We start from the raw sequence: 19,306 nt of genomic DNA, 5'->3' as shown, positions 1-19,306 counted from the left end.
TGCAGAGACCGGCTCTCACCCTTAGCCTGCCCGCAGCCCCCACACACACCCCTGGCCCTCACCTTCTCCCTCTTTCCCTGTGTCCCAGCAGGCACACAGTGGTCACTGCTGTGTTGGGAAGCTCCCATCAGAAGGAGCATCTCCACCTTCCACCATCTGCTGCTCAGGCTCCTTCTTGTCCTCTTGTCCTCCCTATGGAACTGTCCACAGCCTCTGACAGAGCCTGCTGTTCCTCCTCCTCTGGGAGCAGCGTCCCTCTGCCCTCCTCCCTATGGGGCTTCCAGGGTGGGTAACACAGGCCCCTTCTCCCCCTCCTAGTGGTCTTGGTTGTTCTCATGTCGTACATACCTGCAAATACCTCCCAAATGTCCACCTGCAGCATGATCTCTCCTGAGCACCAGGGACTGGTGTCCAGCTGCCAGTCTGGAGGGTCAGAATGGAGCTCCCCACTCCCAGGCCATTCTCATCACTGCTTTCCCTCTGGCTCAGGCCAAAACCCTTGGCTTCCCTCCCTTCCTCACTCAGACCCATGTCTGTCTGTCAGCAAGTCCTGTCTGTGTGTGTCCAGAAGCTAACCAGCCGCCACCCCTTAGCACTTCTCACCGGCCGTCGTGTCAGCCTCCTGGTTGACCTTCCTGCTTCCCTTCCTGCCTCCTCTCAGCACTGTGTCCACAGTGATCCTGAGATGTGGGTCAGATCATGTCACACTTGCGCTCAGAGTTTTGCTGTAGCTCCCCCTCAAACCAACAAAAAGCCAGAGGCCTTGCCGTCTCCCTCCCGTTGCATCACAAGCCATCCCTCGTCTCACGGCATTAAACAGCCACCATGCTGCAATGATGGTGGGTTTCACTTCAGGGATTTGGACAGGGCTCAGTGGGGATGGCTCATCTCTGCTCCATGATGTCCATGGCCTCTGTTGGAAAGACTTGAGTGGCTGGGGGTGACTTAAGCAGGTAGAGCCTGGAGTCATCAGAGACTTCTTTACTCTGCTTCTGGTGCCTGGGCTGGGATGGCTCATGGTGACTGGATTGTCTCCACAGAAGTGGACACTTCTCACAGATGGGGCTTCCTCAGAGCACGGCTGCCCCATGGTGCTCAGATTCTGACACGGCTGCACAGTGTCCCCAGGGAGGCCAGCAAGGCAGAAGCTGTGTGGACTTCTGTGGTGCAGCCACAGAGGTGCACAGCATCACTTCCCTGCTCTTTGTTGGTTCTAGTAATCAAACCTGCCCAGGTATGGGGGTGGGGAGTGTCAGAGAATCCAAGGCCATGTTTTAAAGCTACCTTGTATAATCTGGTGCCCTGGTACTGTTATCATGTAACAGATTACCTGGGGATTCAGGGAGGCAAACCAGGTCTTGCACTCCTGTGTTCTGTGGGTCAGAAATCCCAGCAGGACAAAGCTGAGATGGCTTCTGCTGCTTCGCGCAGCCAGGTAGCTGAGGGTGGGGTCACACAGAGGCTTGTTCACTCCTGCGTCTCAGGTGGCTGCTGGCTGAAACCTGAGTGGGGGCTCTTGGCCTGAGCTCCACACGCTCCCCCGACGTGTGGCTTCCTCTTTTTTTTTTTTTTTTATTAAGTCTTTTGTACATAGATCATAAATACATTTATGCCCATTTCAGTGTGTTGATTATTTGTACAAATTGGAATGCTTACATCATACTTCCTCTTAATAGGGGGCTAGGTTCCAGAGCCCAGGGTCCTGACATTTGTAGTCTAGCCTCGAGGGACATCATGATGTGTCATCTCTGCTGCCTTCTGTGGGTCCAACATCCCCACCTCTTGGGGGAGACATGTGAGTGTCACTTTGTAGGATGAGCATGTGGGGTGAGGCTACGTAGCTGCCCTCAGGAAAGGCAGCCTGTGTGTTCCACGGCTTGTCACTGAGTGCCCCTACCTGCCCCCACCTGTGGCCTGGCAACGTGGCATGCCCTGTCCTTTGTTCCTCCCAGACAGCTGAGCAACAAATGCTTCCCACTAACTCCCACCCTCCTGTGCATTGTCTGACTTCCCATTTACTTATCTCATTGTGCATTCTTAATCCCCCTCCGCTAGAACGTGAGCCTCACAGAGAAGGGGGTTTTGTCTGTTCTGGTCATTTCTGTCTTTCCAGCACCCCAAAGAATGCCTGACACTATGTGGGCTCCTAGTGACTGACTGCTTGTTGAATGAGTAGATGTGGGGCTGGAAGGCTGGAGGGAGGGTGGAGGGAGAGAGAGATGGGTGGGTAAGTAGGGAGAGGGAGGGATGGAGGGGTGGAGGGGCAGGTAGGTAGAGGGAGGCCTAGGTGAGTGGGTGGAGGGAGGCATGGAGGGAGGGGAGTGGGTAGGTGGTGGGAGGGATGGGGGAGGGATGAAGGGAGGGAACTGGGTAGGTGGTGGGAGGGATGGGGAATTGGTAGATGGTTGAGGGGGGTGGGAGGGAGGGGAGTGGGTAGGTGGTGGGAGGGATGGGAAATTGGTAGATGGTTGGAGGGAGGGTGGGAGGGAGGGGAGTGGGTACGTGGTGGGAGGGATGGGGGAGGGGTGGAGGGAGGGGACAGATAGGTGGGTAGGTTGAGGGAGGGCAGGTGAATGACTCAGCTTCTGTGCGGGGACTCCGAGGAAGATCTCCTTTTTAATGGAAGGGCTTTGCTGCCATTATTTATATGCATCTTCCCATCGCCCACGTGGCAGCTCTGTGTGAGTGAGCACGCCTACATTCTGATTTTATCCAAGATGAAGCGGGGCATAGAGCAGCCCCATCACTTGGCCCGGGTCATGCAGCTCATGTGGCAGAGCTGGGACTAGATCCCAGGCTGCTTGAGCCCAGGCTGTCCTCCCTTCAGGCTGAGGGCTGCCTCGCTCTTGGCCTTTCTTAGATGAGGATGATGATGAAGGATGTTACTGAGGTCACCCACAGGGAGAGCAGAGCTTCAGTGCTGGGAGTAGAGAGAGAGAGAGCCCAGCAGGGTTGGTACCCCAGGAGCCAGCAGGTCCACCCGGCCTGGAGCCTGTGCTGCCTGGGGGGTGACTGGTGGTTGTCTCAGGCTGGTGAGGTGGACAAGGTAGGCATGGTGCTCATCTGGTGGCGTGTGCGGGCCTGTAGGGCACTGCTCTGGCCAGCGGCCCGAGTGCCCCTCACCAAGCCCGTGTCACCTGCTGGAGCACCTGACACAGGTGCCGAGCTCAGCATATACTGGCTGCTGTGTTGCCATGGCTACCCAGCAGGCCTGGGAGTGGGAGGCTGGGATGAGGGGCCCAGGGAGGCTCCAGACTCCAGGCAGAGTGTAGCTGCCCTGCCCTGTGCACAGCCCCAACGCAAGAGGGATCCACCTGGCTAACTATAAATAAGTGGAAAGATAAGTGAATAAATAAATAAAACGTGGCTATTCCATTAGCTGGAACAGTCGTCTTTATAGGTAGGCGGTTGCCAAGATCCTAATTCTAAGAAGAGATTGTGTGCTAGAGACACAGTGATATTTTTTTCTCGTTCTTAAAAGTGAAGGGAACATAAGCGCACACACACTCACATGCACGCACGCACACGCATACACGCACACACATGCACACACGCACACGCACACATGCATGCGCACACGCATGCACACACACACGCACACGTACACACGCATGCACACGCACACACGCGCGCACGCACACGCATGCACGCACACACACGTTTTCTTATGTCCTGTGCAAGGTGGCTATTTCCCCGTGCCAGTAAAATTCTGTGGGAGCTTTTAATGAGCTCTAGTTTTAGAAGCAGTGAAAACAGTCTCGTTTGACTTACACACTTACCAACTCAGGTGTTCCTCTGTCCCCAGGGTCCTGCTGGCCTCTGATTGCACACACAGAATGCACCCTTCTAGGCCTGCCGTGGGGACAGCACCAGGATCCAAGCTGGCCCACCTTCTCAGGCTTGGACTTGACTTCTTCCAAGTCCTGGGTGGGATCTTGCTGTCTGGTGAATCGTGACTCCTGCCTGCCTTGGGCGTTATTCCCAGGACCTGGGACCAGCCCAGGTGCCCAAGGCCTAGGTGCCTGCATAGTGACTGGAGGGCCAGTGTCCATGCTAGCCACCTGCCCCAGATGTTCCCCTCTGTGCTCTTAAATATGGCTGGCTCTTGGGGCCCATGGTAGGGTCAGTGGCATGCCCAGCTCCAGGTCCATCCCACTGGAGCTGCTAGTTCTGCAGCAGGTGTAGGGCCGTATTCATCCCCAGCCTGTCCTGCAGAGCAGCAGTGGTGCTGGGACAAAGGATAGACAGCCCAAGAGTTATCTGCAACTCTGCAGTGGCCTTGGGGGAAGAAGTACGAAGGTGGGAAGGGCCTGGGAACGCTGCTCCCTCCATGGACACCCCCACTGCAGAAGGCCAGCCCTTTCTTTGCATCCTGTGGGTGAGCCAAGACTGCATAACCAGTATGGCTAGGCCCTGGCATCTGAGCATCCTCCCAGTTCATTTCAGGAATCCCTGCCACAGCTGTGGGGACAGGCAGTAGGGTCCTGGTGGTGAAGAGGTGGGCTGTGGCCCCTGTCTCCCTGCCCCTGTGCAAAGTCACGTCTGTTCTGTGCAGGGAGCACACCAAAGATGGGCCAGGCTGGTCCTGCCCAGGCCTATCCAGGCCTGTGGGGTGTGGTTTTCTGCAATGAGCTGTTTTCCAGAACAGAATAGGGGATTTCTTAGTTATGGCTGCTTGCCAGGAGCCCAGGGCTCAGGTAGAATGAGATTGAGCTTTTGTTCAAGCTTTGGTTCCCCTTTTGTTCAAGATGAATGATGCTCACTCATCAGTGAGCCCTCAGAGGTGTGGAGGATCTGTGCCAGCCCATTGCCAGAGGGGGTCCAAGGCAGTGATTTGAGTGCCAAGCATCTCAAAAAGGGGATGCCTAAAATGAGCTGCAGATGCCTCCACGTTCACCTGCATGAGGTTGCAGGGTGGTGCTGATACCCATCCGTGCACAGTTGGCTGAGTCTCTGGAGGCTGGGACAGCAGAACTCCTGATACTGTGGGGTCCTGGTCACCTCTCCCAGCGGGCACAGCCTGCTGTAGTTTCCTACTGCACTGAAGGCTCTGGGGTCCCTGTGCACCCCATGCTGGTGGGGCTGAGTGGTACAGGTGTCCCCTGGGTCTTAGCTCTTCCCTGGGTAGTCCCTGCTTCTGCCACCCCTGCTCAGTTCAACTGGCAGGGGCCGGAGTCCTGTGGGGTTTTAGCCAGAGCACCTGCTGCCATCTGACACGTTGCTGGTGTAGCACACCAAGCCACACCAGGCAGCAGGTAGCCAGGCCAGTGATGACTGTAAAGCATCTGGCCCAGAGGAGCTGAGCCTGTGTGGAAGTCTTCCCTGGGCGGCCATGTGGCCACAGCGAGATACTCCCTGGCCACAGCTAGAAGGTCACCCAGTCCCTGCTCCTCTGAGGGGGCTCTCCCTGAGCCCAGAACATGAGCCATCCACACCCTGCCAACACATCAGGGACTCTGACTTGGTGACACCATACCCAGCTGGGCTGTCCCAGGTTACTGGATTTGACACTGCTGCATGCAGAGTACTCCTGGGACAGTAGTCATGTGTTCACAGAGACGTGGCCAGAACGCCAAGGCTGGGACGCAGGGATTTGCAGCCTGCCTACAGGGTCTGGGTCCTGCTCAGCTTCACTCCTCCCTGTGCTGTTCTCTCTCATGTCCCTGCATGCTGGGCAGTGGTTGGAGCACTCCCTCCCACCATGGACAGGGCAGTCCACACCAGCGTGGCCCTCGGCCTCTCCTGCTCGGCTTATGCACACGAGCCTGCTGTGTGCAGGTGGCTGCAGCACAGGATGTCCTGGAGAAGGCCTGCTGTCCCCAAGTGCTAACTGGGGCCTTGGGCCCATCCTGGGGGAAGGCTGCAGTCCCTGGGTGCTAAGTAGCATTTGTGGTGGGTAGTGACCTGGGCTGTGTCAACATAAATTTAGGTTGGATGCTGGCCTCAACATTTCTGTCTGTGTGTCCTTGGGCAGTCATGTGCCCTTTGCGACCCAGGTCCCTGTCTGTGAAGGGTGGGATAACCGCAGGTACATCACACTTGATGTGAGATGTGTGAGCGCTGCCTGCAAGGTCCTGGGAAAGCCCCCAGGCTCTGGGTCCACGTGCAGCTATACTCCGTGCTGGGGGGTACTGGGGGGCAGTGGTTAGCGCTGGTACATGGGAGGGTCTGGTCCGTAACCTGTACCTGGCTGCACCATGACTTGTGATCTTATGTCTGTCTCGGAGTGGAGCCTAAGCTTGGCCTCCTTGGCCTGTGACCTTACTCCCAGAAAAGGTGGTGGTGACAGGGCCAGGGACAGGGCCAGTCAGCACCACCCTGCCTGGTGCTGCCACCGTGCCACACAAACTGGAGCTAAGGCCTTCCACACCCTACTCCTGCTGGCTGAGTCCTGCAGAGCAGCTGCCTACCCCATGCTGGCCGAATTTGAACCCAGCAATTGAATTGTGGTTGATAGTTGGTATGGCTTTAGATAGTGCTAATTGCTTCATTTCCCAAAACACTCCTAAGAAGATGAATTTCCCTGTAACACTTTGCAGTGGGGTAAGGTGACCCTAGAGGAAGTCGGTCCTGGCTGCAACTAAGCTGCTCAGTGGGTGCTGGGCAGGGGTCACGGCCACCCCTCCCCGTACTGGCAGGATGGAAGCACCACCCCTGCCCTGAGCTTGAGTCCAGCTGTCTGCCAGGCGCTGCATGTGGCTTGGCGCAGTCAGGTACCTGTGTGGGAGGGTTGGTTTTGCACAGGTGATGAGTGAGTAGACTGGGCTTGGAGTGACCAGGTGTGTCCAGGGCCATGCAGTGGCCAGCAGGGAGTTGTCCCCTGTGCATCATGGTGGTCAGGAAAGGAGTACATGTCTGGTCTGCAGGCTCTTCCCCTTCTGAGAGGCCTGGAGATCATGGGCCTTCTGGAGTCCCCACTCTATCCCTTATCTGTGGATGCCCAGGCCCACGTGTGTGGGCTGAGAGTGGTATGGCCACATCCTCATAATCCTGTTGTTGGAGCAAGGAGTTAGATAGCTTGGAGGACACAAGGGGCCAGCATGCCGTGCTAAGGGAGAAGGGACCCTCAAGTCCCCTGGCCCAAGTTTATATTTCTTAGTCTGTTCACTTCTTCATGGAGCCACTCAGTCCTTGGGTAGCTATGGAGCTGCCACCCACCTACCCATCCTTCCATCCATCCCTTCCCCCACTCATCCACCTACCCGCCCATCCATCTACCCATCTATCCCCCCACTCATCTGTTTACCCATCTGCCCATAACTTCATCCACCCATTTGTCTGCATACCCTTTCTTCCATCCCTTTATCCATCCACCTGTCCACCCACCCACCCGTCCTTTCATCCATCCCTTTATCCATCCACTCATTTACCCACCTACCCATTCATCTTTCACTGTCTGTCCACCCACCTGTCCTTGTTTGCCCAGTCCGCTCCTTCGGGACTTCTGAGCAGCCCCTATGTGCCGTCCGTGCTCAGTGCTGGTGCACATGGAGGGGCCATTAGAACCCTTCTGTCAAGGAGTCCCTGGGCGGTACGGAGGGATGGGGTGTGCTCAGAAGCAGCCAGCAAGCGTGCAGATGGGGTGCTCAGGACAGTTCCTGCTTCTTTCCTCAGGCCTCTACAGCAGTATTGGGGACACTGTTCTGTAGTTGTCTGCAAATCCCCAGGGAAGACCCTGGGTATTAGGGGAGTTTGAAGTTTGGCCTGGAGTCAGGAGACTGAGCATTCAGATCCCTGCCTTGCCTCTGATTTACAGTGACCCCGGGCTTGTCCCTGACCTTCTGATCACTCCTTCTGTGATAGGAAGTGGGCAGACCACTTGGTCACTGGATGCTGACTGGTTCTCAGTTTTGTGGCTATCGCCGGTGCCTGGCTCTGGGCTTGCCCTCTCCAATGCCCTGGTCTGTGCCTTGCAGCTCTGTACCTGATGGCTCTGTCTTATTCTGCAGAGTGACTTGCTGGACGTGGATCAGATCATCAAGGACTTGGCCTCCATGGCGTCGGAGCAAGGAGACGCCATCGGTGGGTAGCCACTCCAGCCTCAGGCTGCCCGCTGACCCCCAGGTGTGGGCAAAACTGCCTCTGAGTCAAGCAAGGCCCCAGGGTGGGGTTGGGCTGCCTCCAGCCCTCAGGAAGGCTGAGAGGGGGCCTCAGGGGCGAGGGCTGCCCACCCCTCTACTCAAGAGCCCCTGGCCTCTGTGCCCATTGTGGGGCCTCCTGCTTACCTGAAGCCTAAGGAGTGAAGACAGGCCATCCCAGGTGGGGGTTGCGGTGCGGCTGCAACGGTGTCCCCATGAGGTTGCTGGGATGTGGAGCCCAGGGCCGTGGTTCTGCCACCAGTGTGCCTGCCTGTGGAGGGACCCCGGGACAGCATGCTGAGGAAGCCCTCAAGAGAGACCAGGCCAGCTCCGCAAGCCAGCACCTCCTGGGCAGCCTCCCAGCATGCAGCACCCACAGCCCTGCCTTCCTCATTCAAAGGAGGGAAAGCAGCGTGGGGAGGCCCACCCTTTTGCCCTGGCTGGTGAGCAGTCAGGATGAAGGGGCTAAGCCTGTAGCCAGGAGGCTGGAGGCTTCTGTTTAGGCGTCTGTACCCACAGTAAGGAGGGCCTTCCCTGCCAAATGGGACACAGGCCACAGCAGCCAGGTCTCCCAACTCTGCCGCCCTGCCGCCTGGCTCTCCTCAGCCACCTACCACCAGAACTGGGGGAAAGGGTGGTCCTGGCCTCCTGCTGCATCCGCGGGTCACCTGTGGTCTTCCCCAGGGGCTCCTTCAGTCTCCCCCTGAGGTCTCAAAGCTCTAGGGCCTGAGGAGCTGGCCACCTGCACCTTGGAATGAGGAGAAAGGTATTTCTAAGCTCCTCCCTCCTTGTAGGAGTCCTGCCTAACCCATTAGGTCCAATGCATTTTGAGGATGAAGCAGGGGAGGGTGGTAGCCATTGAGCCCTCAAGATGCTGCCCTTCAAAGGCTGGGGCTCTGGGGCTCCCAGGCTCCAGGGCTCACTGCTTGGGAGGGTGCACCTGAGCCCTACAGCCAATCCAGTCCAGGCTCTCAGCAGAGACCAGGTCAGTTTTAACCCTATGTGCTCCAGCCTCCTCCACTTGTTCAGAGAGCCCTAGGACGCTGGTGCCCCCTACCTGGTGTGGTCACATGGAGGCCCTGGCCTGCATTTGTCCACCCTGTGCTGGGGCCTGGAGGCATGCAGGTGGGCTTCTGAGGGGCCTGGCCCTGGGTGTGCTGGGTACCTGAGCTGGTGGGGCAGGAGCTCTTAGTGCTTTGGCCAGGTCTCTTGTGAGCAAGGCCTAGGGCAGTGCCCAGTGCTGCTCGGCTACAGCAGTCAGGTCTGCTTACCTGCCCTGGCCTGTCCACTCCAGATGCCTGCCAGTCCCACTGACAGACTAATCAGGTGGGGCCATACTGTGGTTGGAAGGGACATTCACACCAGCAGTTCAGGGAGGGAGTGGACAGGGACAAACTGGGGTGACCTGCCAAGCAGGTCAGGGAGAGGGGAGATGGCACCTGGCAGGGGGCAGGTGGGAGGCTCAGAGCAGCCATGACACTAGGCTCTGACACCACGGGTGCAGGACACCTGTGCCAGGCCCTGGTGTGTCCCCTCTGCTCACGCATGCAGGGACCTGCAGAAACCTGTGGCCACCAGCCTGGTGGCACCTCCTTCCCACAGCTTCTGTCCACTGCTCAGCCTCTGGTGCCTTTCCAGGATCCAGCAGCAGCCAGGCCACTTGCCGGCGGAGCTCCAGCCCCGAGCCAGCCATGGCAGCCCTGCTGCGGGGCGCCGGCCCAGGCTCTCCCCAACAGCCAGGCTCCCACCACCGCACCAAGACGCGCAAGCCCAACTTCAGCCCCCAGGAGACGGAGGTGCTGGTGGAGAGGGTGACACGCCACTACCCGCTGCTGTTTGGGGCACTACGGGGCACCCCAGCTCGGAAGCACTGCGTGTGGGGCAGGATCCTGCAGGCAGTGAACGCGCTCGGCTACTGCCACCGAGACCTGGGTGACCTCAAGCACAAGTGGCGGGACCTGCGTGGCGCCGTGCGGAAAAAGCTGGCCGAGGGTGGCCCTGTGCCTGGCCTCATCCTTACACCGGTAGAGCGCATGGTGGCAGAGACCTTCTCCGCCCAGGCTCCCCCAGGCGAGGGCCAGGTTGCAGAGCCCTTGCCAAGTAAGTGGACGCTCCCCACACCCCCTGGCTGGCCACGGAGCTTGATGATGTGGGGGTGTCTGGGAGGAAGAGGGAAGCCCTTGCCCCTCCTCCTTCCCTGGATTCCTGGGGTAAAGCTGTCATGAGCAGATAAGGCCAGACCCCAGCTTCAACTGGCTGGCTCTTGTCATAGCCCCTAGAGAGCAGAAGATGACCTGCCCACTGTTTTAGGACTTCGGCAGAGCCAGGATAGACTCTGGGCTGAGCTTGGTCTTTTGTGTACCCCAGGCTGTGCCTCACTCCTGGGCTCCCTGGTGGCTCTCAGCCTCCTTGCACACATGATCCTCCCATCTGAGCCCGAACCACCTTTGCCAGAAGTTTCTGCTCTTTGTGGAGCCCCTTCTGCAGCCCACAGCTGTCTGTGGCTCCCAGGGCAAAGCTGGCTCAGCCCCTGCTGCTGCCTCCTGCCGCCTCTCCGCTCTTCTCCACCATCCTCCACATGCACAGCTCCACCTCCTCGAAGCTGAGCGCCCCCCAGCCCCGGGCTTCACCCTTCTGGGGAGCTGCTGAAAGGACTTTGGGAACGAAGCCCCAAAACAGGACAAGCTCCCTCCAGAAGGCCACAGAGTGGACTCAGGATCCAGCCTCACGGGGACAAGCAAGGGCCAACTTGGGCTGGGTGGGAGACGTGTGGATGTGGCACGCCACTGAGCCGTGGCCTGGGGCAAGTCTGAAGGAGCACTTGCAGGCCTTGTCCATTCTGGGGGCTGCAGACTCTCTCCACAGGGCAGGGTCCTACCGTCCATACTTCTGTGTGCAGAGCGGGTCTGGTTTGGGGTGCTTTAGGGCAAGGGCGACATGCTCTGTGGGGCTGAGCAGGGGCTGGTGCTACTGGGATGGCCAAGTCCCCATCCTGGAGGGCTGGCAGAAGCTCAGGTCTGCTCACCTGCCCTGGGTTGAGATCCAGCCCCACCTTCTCTGATCCCCTGGTAGGTCATGGCCATGGGCTCAGCCCCCGTCAGGGACCCCGACTGCCTGATTCCTTGGTGCCCATCATCTCCTCATGGGAGTGGCTTGGCCCATTGTTGATAGCTGAAGTTTGTTGAATGGCTAAGTGGGAGAGTGCTTGTGATGGGACAGACTTCCCCTCTAGAACCGAAGGCCAGGAGCAGGGAAGTGGCTGCAGAGTCTGATGACGGGGCAGGGGATATCACATTGGGAGGTCCCAGTGCCTCAGAGCCACTGATCTTCCCGCCTTGGGTCTTCACTGGCCTGGGGCTTGGGCAGGGCCAGGCCCGTAAGGACATATCACAACTGGGGGCTGCGGATAGCAAGTTGACAGAGTGCATGGAGGCCTCCCACAGGTGTCCTTGTGCCCTGAGATCATTGGGTGGGCACTTTCCCCTGAGGTGTGTCTCCTGCTCTTCCTGTGTCTGGGGAGGGGGCAGTGCCCAGGGTGATGCTCTCTGGCCTGGAGGCCTGTTTCAGTGTCAGGGCATCCAATTGACTCCCAGAGCCAGGAGCCCTCCTAGCCGGTTCCCACCAAGCAGCCCCCTGTGTCATGGGTGGTTGCCCAGGGGCTTGTGGCTCTGCAGGGCTGACCCCATATGTCCAGACAGAGCCCCTGGGGCTGAGACTGATAAGCAGGTCCTGTCCCGAGAAGCCTGGGGCCTCTCCTGCCTACCTCTGCGCACTGCCGTAGCTGCTCTGCCTCCAAGCTGGGCATCTGCTTGGGGGCTGTCCCAGATTAGGACCATGGCTGAGTTTGGGGAGCACCTCAAAGACCACACTTGGCCTGTGGCTTGTGTGCGGAACCCCTGGTCACTGTCCTGAGGGGCCTGGACTGCAGGAGTCACATGTGCCTCCAAGTCATGTGGTTACGCCTAGAGCGAGGGCTTCACGTGGAGCAGGTTCGGACCTTATCCAAGTCCAAGGGCAGGGTCCAGGCCTTAGCTTAGGCTGTGTGTGGTCACAGGACAGAGAATAAGCGCAGCTGGGGAGCGTGTCTTTCCCAGAGCCACCTGTGTCAGCCCAAACCACTGTGGCCTTCTTGTGCACGATGGCCTCCACTCTGCACCCCAGCCCAACTTGCCCATGACAGCAGCAAGGCCAGACTTGCTGCCACTGGGGTCTGCAAGTGCATGTAGGTGCAAGGTAGCTTCTTTGCACGTGAACGGGCTGTGCCCATGGCAAGGTCAGGCTGGGCAGGCACCTCCACCCTGGGGAGGCTGGTCCTGCCTGTGTGGCAGCTGTCAGGTTTCCTGTGGGGGGGACGGCAGGTCCCTGGTGGGGTGATCAGGATGTGTCTGTGAGCCTTGGGCTTGGGTGAGGGTGGGATGAAGCTGGTGAACTATTGGTTAAGAGTTCCTATGAGGCCCAGTTGGGGGGTTCTCAAGGCTTACGGAGATGGGGCCTCTTTTCTCTGATCAGAGTGGGGGCCCTTTCTTCCTGAGGATGCTGCTGATTTAGAGCACATCTTTCAGAACTAGAGGTGACACTTTCAGCCTGTGGTTGTGACAGCTTTCTCTGTCACAGGCCTTGCCCCCTGGTGCTCCAGTCAGCTCAGGACCGGCCCAGGAGCTCCGGTCAGTGCAGGGCCATGCCCAAGAGCTCTGGTCAGCTCAGGGCTGGCCCAGGAGCTCTGGCCAGCTCAGGCCTGTGCACCGTGATGCAGTTTGAAGCCAAGTTTTCTGCCTCCCAGTTCTTACTGAAGCCTGACTTGGGTGCCGTGCCTTCTGAGGGTGCCTCCTCTTCCTTGAGAATTAACACCCTTGCCTGATGTCTGCATCTGATCTTGCCAGCCAGTAGGGGTGGCCGGGTCTCTGTGAGGAACCAGGCGGCAGGCAGACGCTCTATGCATCGGGTGGCACATGGCCTCCCCTTGGGGAGAAGGGAGTGCCAGGTGTGAGAATCTCCATGTCCCTTGCCCTGATCAAGCCAAACTCCTGCTGTGCTGAATGCCCAGGTCTCAATTGCCCACTGCTGGCGTGGTGTCCCTGCAGCCGGCTGTGTGCTCCAAGGGGACCTGGGCAGTTTCAGTTTCTGTTCTGCATGGTGTTGCCTTTTGCTCCTGAAGGGCTGTGTGGATTCTTGGTTTCCTGGGCCTTGTCTGTGGCTCAAATGTGGCCCAGTGCTGTGACTTCTTTGCACAAAATTGCTGGTCCCATCAGTGCCGCACCAGGGTTTAGATTGGTTGGTCACTGTCCAGATGCCCACAGCTCTGTGTGCACAGAGTGGCCTTGCCATCCTTGTGGCAGCTCTGCAGCAGAACCCGAGATGGGGCACTGCCCTTCCACTGAGGGATCATAACAAAGGGTGTGGGACCACCCAAGGGCAGGGCCATGGTAGCAGTACTTGACTCTAGTCTGGGTCTGGCCCCCTGCCACAGCTTCTGTCTCTTCCTGGTGTGCTCTCCCTGTAGGTGAGGGTGCTGGGGAGTCGCCTTCTCCAGGGGCCCTTCCAGGCCTCTGTCCTAATGCCACTGGCGGGCCACAGCCCACACCAGCTCCCTCAGTGGTGCCTGGCAGCCTAGCACCCGACCCTGCAGCTGCTCCTCTGGAGGCCAGGCCTCCAGGGAAGCTCACATGGAGGGGCCTCAGGGCCGCAGAGGAGCAGACACAAAGCCCAAGCTGTCCACTCCCTGGCCTAAGCGGGCTCCTTGGGGCCTCCCTTAAAGGTGCCCTCAGGGCAAGGACGGGTGGGCCCTGCCCCTGAAGCTGCCTTCTGTGTCTTGATTTGCAGACAGTATTGAAGCTGGCATTGAGGCTGTGTCCTCACTTGTGGAGGCGGCCAGTGAGCTCCTGGCCAGAGCAGCCAGCACCAAGTAAGTCAGTGTGAGGGTGAGAGTGCCCTGCCGGCCTCTCTTCTTCCCTCTGTCCCCCTGTCTCTTCATCCGTGTGTCCAGGGGCCCAGGGCTTGCTCTGTGTGCGGGACGTCCAGACCCACAGGGTCTCCTTTGAGCCACGCTGCTGGCTTAAGCCTTGTGGGGCAGGGAGGGCTGAGGAGGGGGCTGCAGTGGTGGTCAGCACCATCTCCTCCATCATCTGGGCCCCCACTGCCTTCTTTCTTGGGTCCTGTGCCCACCAAGCTTGTGAAGCAGGTAGCTAGGGTCTTTCCCCAGCAGTCCAGGCAAGGCTGGCAGGCAGTGGTGTGGCCCTCAGGAGAGGACAGTGCCCTGCAGTCACATGGGCTAAGCTGCCCATTGGGGAACTGTGTGGCTGGGCTTGCTATCTCTGCCACCCTCTCCATAGGCACAGTGGTGCCAGCGTGCAGCTCAGTATCCATCCTTGGCTGGGGCTGCTGTGCAGCTGGGCTGCCACCATGGTAACTCAGAGAGGCCCTGAGGCTTCCTGGGAGATCACAGGTTCTTGGAAGCCAAGCAGGAGCTGTCCTGGCAGGAGGGCCAGTGCAGCCTGTGCCCAGAGGAGCAGCCCAAGGCAGGCAAGCCCTAGACACCACAGGGGAGTATGGACAGCTGAGTGGTGGGCTGTGCGGAGGGCTTTGAGAGGTCAGAGTTGTACTTGGTTTCCATAGAAGAGCACAGAGGGAAAGGTGTTCATGGCTTGAGCCACAAGGGGGTCTGGGGAAGTGGAGTGTGAGTGGGAGAGATCTGTGCCGCTGGGGGCCTTGTGCTCCCTCCCACAGGCCCAGGCCGGGTGGCTCCCACCCTGGCTGGGTGGCTGCAGGCCAGGCTCACGCTCAGGGAGAGCACATGGTAAAGGGACGAGGGACATGAGAACGGAGGCCAGCGTGCTGCCGACTTCCCCTTTCCTCTGCCAGTGGCCATCAGACTAAGATCAGGGTGGCCAAGGATTGGCTCCTCGGGATAGGAGAGGAGACTGGGAGAGGCTGTGCTGAGGTCGTCTGCAGGGTGGCGCGTGGCAGGGCTGGGCTGGGCGTCCTGGCGCCAGATGAGGGCTCTTCTGCTCCAGCCCATGGCCTGCTACCTCCCCATCTGTCACTGAGGACAACTGGCAAGTGAGACTGATGGGTGTGCTGATGCTAAGGCCTGCGCCATGGAGGGCCTCACCTTGGAGGACAGCAACGAGCTGGCGAGACCAACCCCAGGGACCACTGGTCAGAAGTAGCAGCACGTGCCCCGGATTGCAGGAGGAAGGTGTGCCGGGGAGGAGGAGAAGGACGATGAGGAGGAGGAGAAGGCGGTGGCGGCAGAGGCAACTGAGCCAGCCACCCTTGTCATGGATGAACCTAGCCTCTTGGCTCTCTGGGGCGAGGCTGCCGAAAAGTCACCCCATTTCCATTGTAAACCAAGAGCCACCCGGGCTGTAGGCAGGTGGGGCTCAGGTGGGAAGGCCCTCCCCCCATGACATCCTGTTCCCACCCAATGGGCCCTGCCTCGTGGCAGGTTAGGGAAGGACATCTGGTCGCCTGTCTTCCACACCTAGAGAACTGGAAGGGTCAGAGGTTCCAAAGTGACCCTTGAGCTTTCAAAGTCAGCTTTTTATTTTCAAACAGGGAATTTGAGGCCCTCAGTAGAGGAGGGTTATTCCTAGGGTCTACCACGTGGGGACTAAGCACAGCTGGGTGTGGAGCCAGAGGCTGTGGGGTTCCGTGCTCAGGGCTGGTCTTGCTTCTCTAGGGACACTGGACCCTCTCACCCTCCTGGGGACATCCACGGGCAGATGCCCATGTGGCAGGTGGATGAAGGGCATGTGCCTGAGGGGTGGGTGGGGAGGACATGGGGGGAGGGCTAGGTGGAGGTGCACAGGCGAGGGGTAGGCGGGTGGGTGGGGTGTACCTCAGGGATGGGCGGGATGTCAGATAGGTTCGGGACAGCTGTGCAGATGGATGGAGCCTCAGTGTTTTGATCGTGGGGGATGAATAGGAGGTGGTGCCATGGTGGCCTGGCCCACACAGGGGTGAATCCACACACCTCTCTGAATCTTAGTTTCCTCAGCTCTCATGGGTGTTGTGGGACCCAGACAGGCCCCCTCCCTCCACGTCCCCCATACCGTGCCAGTCCCTGGCCAGCCAGGCTGATGTCTTCCTGTCTTCCTCTGTTAGCCGATGAGGAAGATGAAGCCCCCAGCTGCCTGTGGCTGCCCCTGCGGACCATGGATGGGCCCAGCCCACCTGAACCTGACCCCCTGGACTTCCGAGGAACCTTCCACGTGCCCACCTCCTCACCCTCCCCACCTGCCTCCCCAGCTGCAGCCCCACCTGCAGCCACGTTTGTGGGGGCCTTCCAGCCTTCCCCACCCTCCTCAGCATCGGTACCCACACCTCCCCTGCCTTCCGGGAAGACTCCGGCAGCAGCCTCTGAAGTATCTGCTTTTGAGCAGCGGCTGCTGGACTCCCACCGGCGGCAGGGTGCCTTGCTGTCCTCCTGGGCCCAGCAGCAGAGTGCACTGATGACCCAGCAGAACCTGCTGCTGCAGCAGCTCACAGAGCAGAGCCAGCGGCTGGCTGACGGGGTCGAGGCCCTCAACCAGACCCTCAAGAGGCTGGCGGAGGCGCGCCCCAGCCTGGGAGTCTCACCTTCTGTCCCAGATGGCACCCTTACTGGGGGAGTGGCCCATGGGCCCACCAGGGGGTCCCAGGATGCCCCCGCCAACGCCCAGCCAGGCCTTGAGGTCTTCTCAGGGATGATCCTAAAGGTGGAGGAGGAAATATAGGGCTGGTCCTGGGTGTGGTGGAGCAGGAAGCAGGGCAGGCCTCTGTGCTGGGGACAGGTGGCAGGGACTCCAGCGAGCCAGGACAACTTGTGTCCAGAGGGCCGGAAGGCGGAGAACATACAGACATCTGCCTGTGCTCCCTGTGTCAGGGGCTGTGTCTGGGGGTTTGCTGACCTATAGAAGGGGCAGCGGGCTGGGGAGAGGGCGGTGAGAGATCAGTCCCTCTCTGATCTCACTGCTGGTGTCAGACTCGGCCAGCTGGGGTGCCTGACTGTGGACTTCTCAGCACCGTGTGGCAGGCAGGAGGCGGTGGCAGGTGGGGAGATGCACTTGGACGTTGGGGCCCTAGAGTGGTGTGGCTTGGAGTGATGCCTGAGGCCTGACTAGGGGCTGGGCTCCTGCAGTTCTGCCTTGTTCCGCCCAGGGAGCCCATCCCGTGGGCCAGAGTCATTTCTGTCCAATTTTATATCTATGTTATTATAAATATAAGGATATATATATAGGCATATATACTACTTGGCACTATATGGGGGTGGGATGCCATTTTGTACCTGTAGATTTTTTTTGCAAAAAGTATTTTTCTTACATGGACATAAAATAACAAAAAAGGTGGTAATGCCGACGATGATGACAGTAAATGAGCTGGAACCCGCTGCTTTCCCTGGCTCTGCCCTTGCTTTGGCCCCTCTGGGGGTAGTCCTGAGCACCTTCTCGGCTCTGGGCCCTTCTTCACCATTACCACCTCTGACTCTGTGAGCCCCTCCAGTGTGGGCAGCGCTACCTCCTGTCCTCGTCCCCACTTGGCAATGCACTATCTGTGGCCACACAGTTTGGGTGGCTACCATCTGTGTGCCAGCAGGAGAGGAGGTGGGAGCCAGCCTGGCCACCTGGGGCCTGAGGGCCAGCCTGTGGCCTTTCTGGCGAGCCAGTGGAGCCTGGTCCTGAGCTGTGCTTACTCGGCTCAGTGTCAATGACTGCTGTCTGTGAAAGACCCCAGACTGACGCCAGCCAGCCAGTTGTCTTTGAATGTGTCCTGGCCCTGCTCCACGCTCTTCTCCTTCGATGGGTGTCCATGGCTCTGTTCTGCATGCATGGGGGCCTCTACTCAAACAGATCCCTCCCCAGGAAAGCCATTCTCTACCCTTAACATCCAGATTCATTTCAAGCCACCCCGTCCAAGAAGCCTTTGTAAATCTCCTTCTGGTTCTCGTCCACTATAAACATTCATTGTGGTTGATGTTGACCTCTCTTACGGCAATGAGCATTTTCTTTCTTGTGTTACAGTCTTGCTATGGACATAGTCCCTACTCTAGTCCCCAAATAAGCCTGGTCCTCTTCTCACCCTGTGTCCTTACTTCAGTTATATTCTGAGCTTTGTCCCTGGTCACACACAGCTCTGATCCTGGTCCCACACCATGTTCCCAGCCCAGTTAAATGTTCTGGTCGCACATTGAACCTTGAGCCTGGTCATGGACTTAACCCTGATCCTAGTCATACACTGAGCCCTGGCTTCAAACCCTGGCCCTGGTCTGCCTCAAGGTATCTATCAGGGTTGTCCTTTGGCCTGGGCCCTTAATAAGTGCAGATGACACAGAAGCAACCAAGGCAGGCAAGAAGCCTCTCTTCTTAGTGCACTGCAAAAAGTGTAAACCAAGCAGGTATATACATACTTGACGAAGTTGTTCTGTGTCACTTAAAAAGAGTAGTTCATCTTAGAGAAGACAGACGTTGTGACTCTCACGTGAAGTATATCTGGAGGTTGATAATCCAGAGCTGGCAAGGTCACCAAACAGTCCTCAGAGACCCAGGTCCCTTTCAGCTCCATTCTCCATCATGGCACTCATGGCCCACAATGGCTGCAGGACTCCAACCATCACACTCATGTTCTAGGTAGCAGGATGGAGGGAGGAAATGAGCAAAAACAAATCCACTGTCCTGAAAGACATCTCTGCTTGCATCTCAGCCATTTGCCTAGGAGTTAGTCAAATGCTCAAATTTAGATGCGGTAGAAGCTGGAAATATTTTTATAGTTTTAGCCCCAAATGGGGATATTGTTACTAAAAGGGAAAGGGAATAGGTACTGAGGTAGGAACCCAGTGATCTGCCAAACTGGGGGGCTGACAGAGCTAGGGCCTGCATGGTCTGGGTGGGGACCCTACGAGCCACCAAACCAGGGGCTGACAGAGCTGGGGCCTGCATGGTCTGTGTGCGGACCCTGTGATCTGGCAACCTGAGGTGCTGACAGAGCTGGGGCCTGCACCGTCTGGGTCTGGGTGGGGACCCTGTCATCTGCCAACCTAGGGTGCTGACAGAGCTGGGGCCTGCATGGTTTAGGGTTGAGGAGGCCTTCTTGAGGATGGGACATTTCAGCAGAGGCCTTAAAGGCCATGTGGCAGTGGTGAGTAAGACCAGCAGAATAGTCAGTGATGGGAAGGAGGAGACAAAAATAGTCCAGACAGAGAGCAATCAAGGGTCGTGGTGGGGAAAACCAGCTCTACTTGGGCCTACAGCTGA

At 58.5% G+C, this 19,306-nt stretch overlaps 1 protein-coding gene across 9 annotated transcripts in view; it reads left to right on the top strand.

Moving 5' to 3' along the window:
- Positions 1 to 18,031, top strand: part of TSNARE1 (t-SNARE domain containing 1) — a 113,191-nt gene extending 95,160 nt beyond the window's left edge. For all 9 annotated transcript variants that reach the window (XM_053558524.1, XM_053558522.1, XM_053558523.1 and 6 more), the window contains 5 exons: positions 7,950 to 8,022; positions 9,717 to 10,178; positions 13,899 to 13,980; positions 15,089 to 15,273; positions 16,182 to 18,031. In XM_053558524.1, the coding sequence (XP_053414499.1) occupies positions 7,950 to 8,022; positions 9,717 to 10,178; positions 13,899 to 13,980; positions 15,089 to 15,273; positions 16,182 to 16,792 (1,413 nt within the window). In that variant the 3' untranslated portion in view covers positions 16,793 to 18,031. The remainder of the gene's footprint in view (positions 1 to 7,949; positions 8,023 to 9,716; positions 10,179 to 13,898; positions 13,981 to 15,088; positions 15,274 to 16,181) is intronic.
- The last annotated feature ends 1,275 nt before the right edge of the window (positions 18,032 to 19,306 follow it).

This window comes from Nycticebus coucang, chromosome 13 (genome assembly GCF_027406575.1).
Source record: "Nycticebus coucang isolate mNycCou1 chromosome 13, mNycCou1.pri, whole genome shotgun sequence".
Classification (NCBI taxonomy): Eukaryota; Metazoa; Chordata; class Mammalia; order Primates; family Lorisidae; genus Nycticebus; species Nycticebus coucang.
Note: the sequence above shows the minus strand (reverse complement) of the source record. Positions and strands in the feature narration are given on the sequence as shown.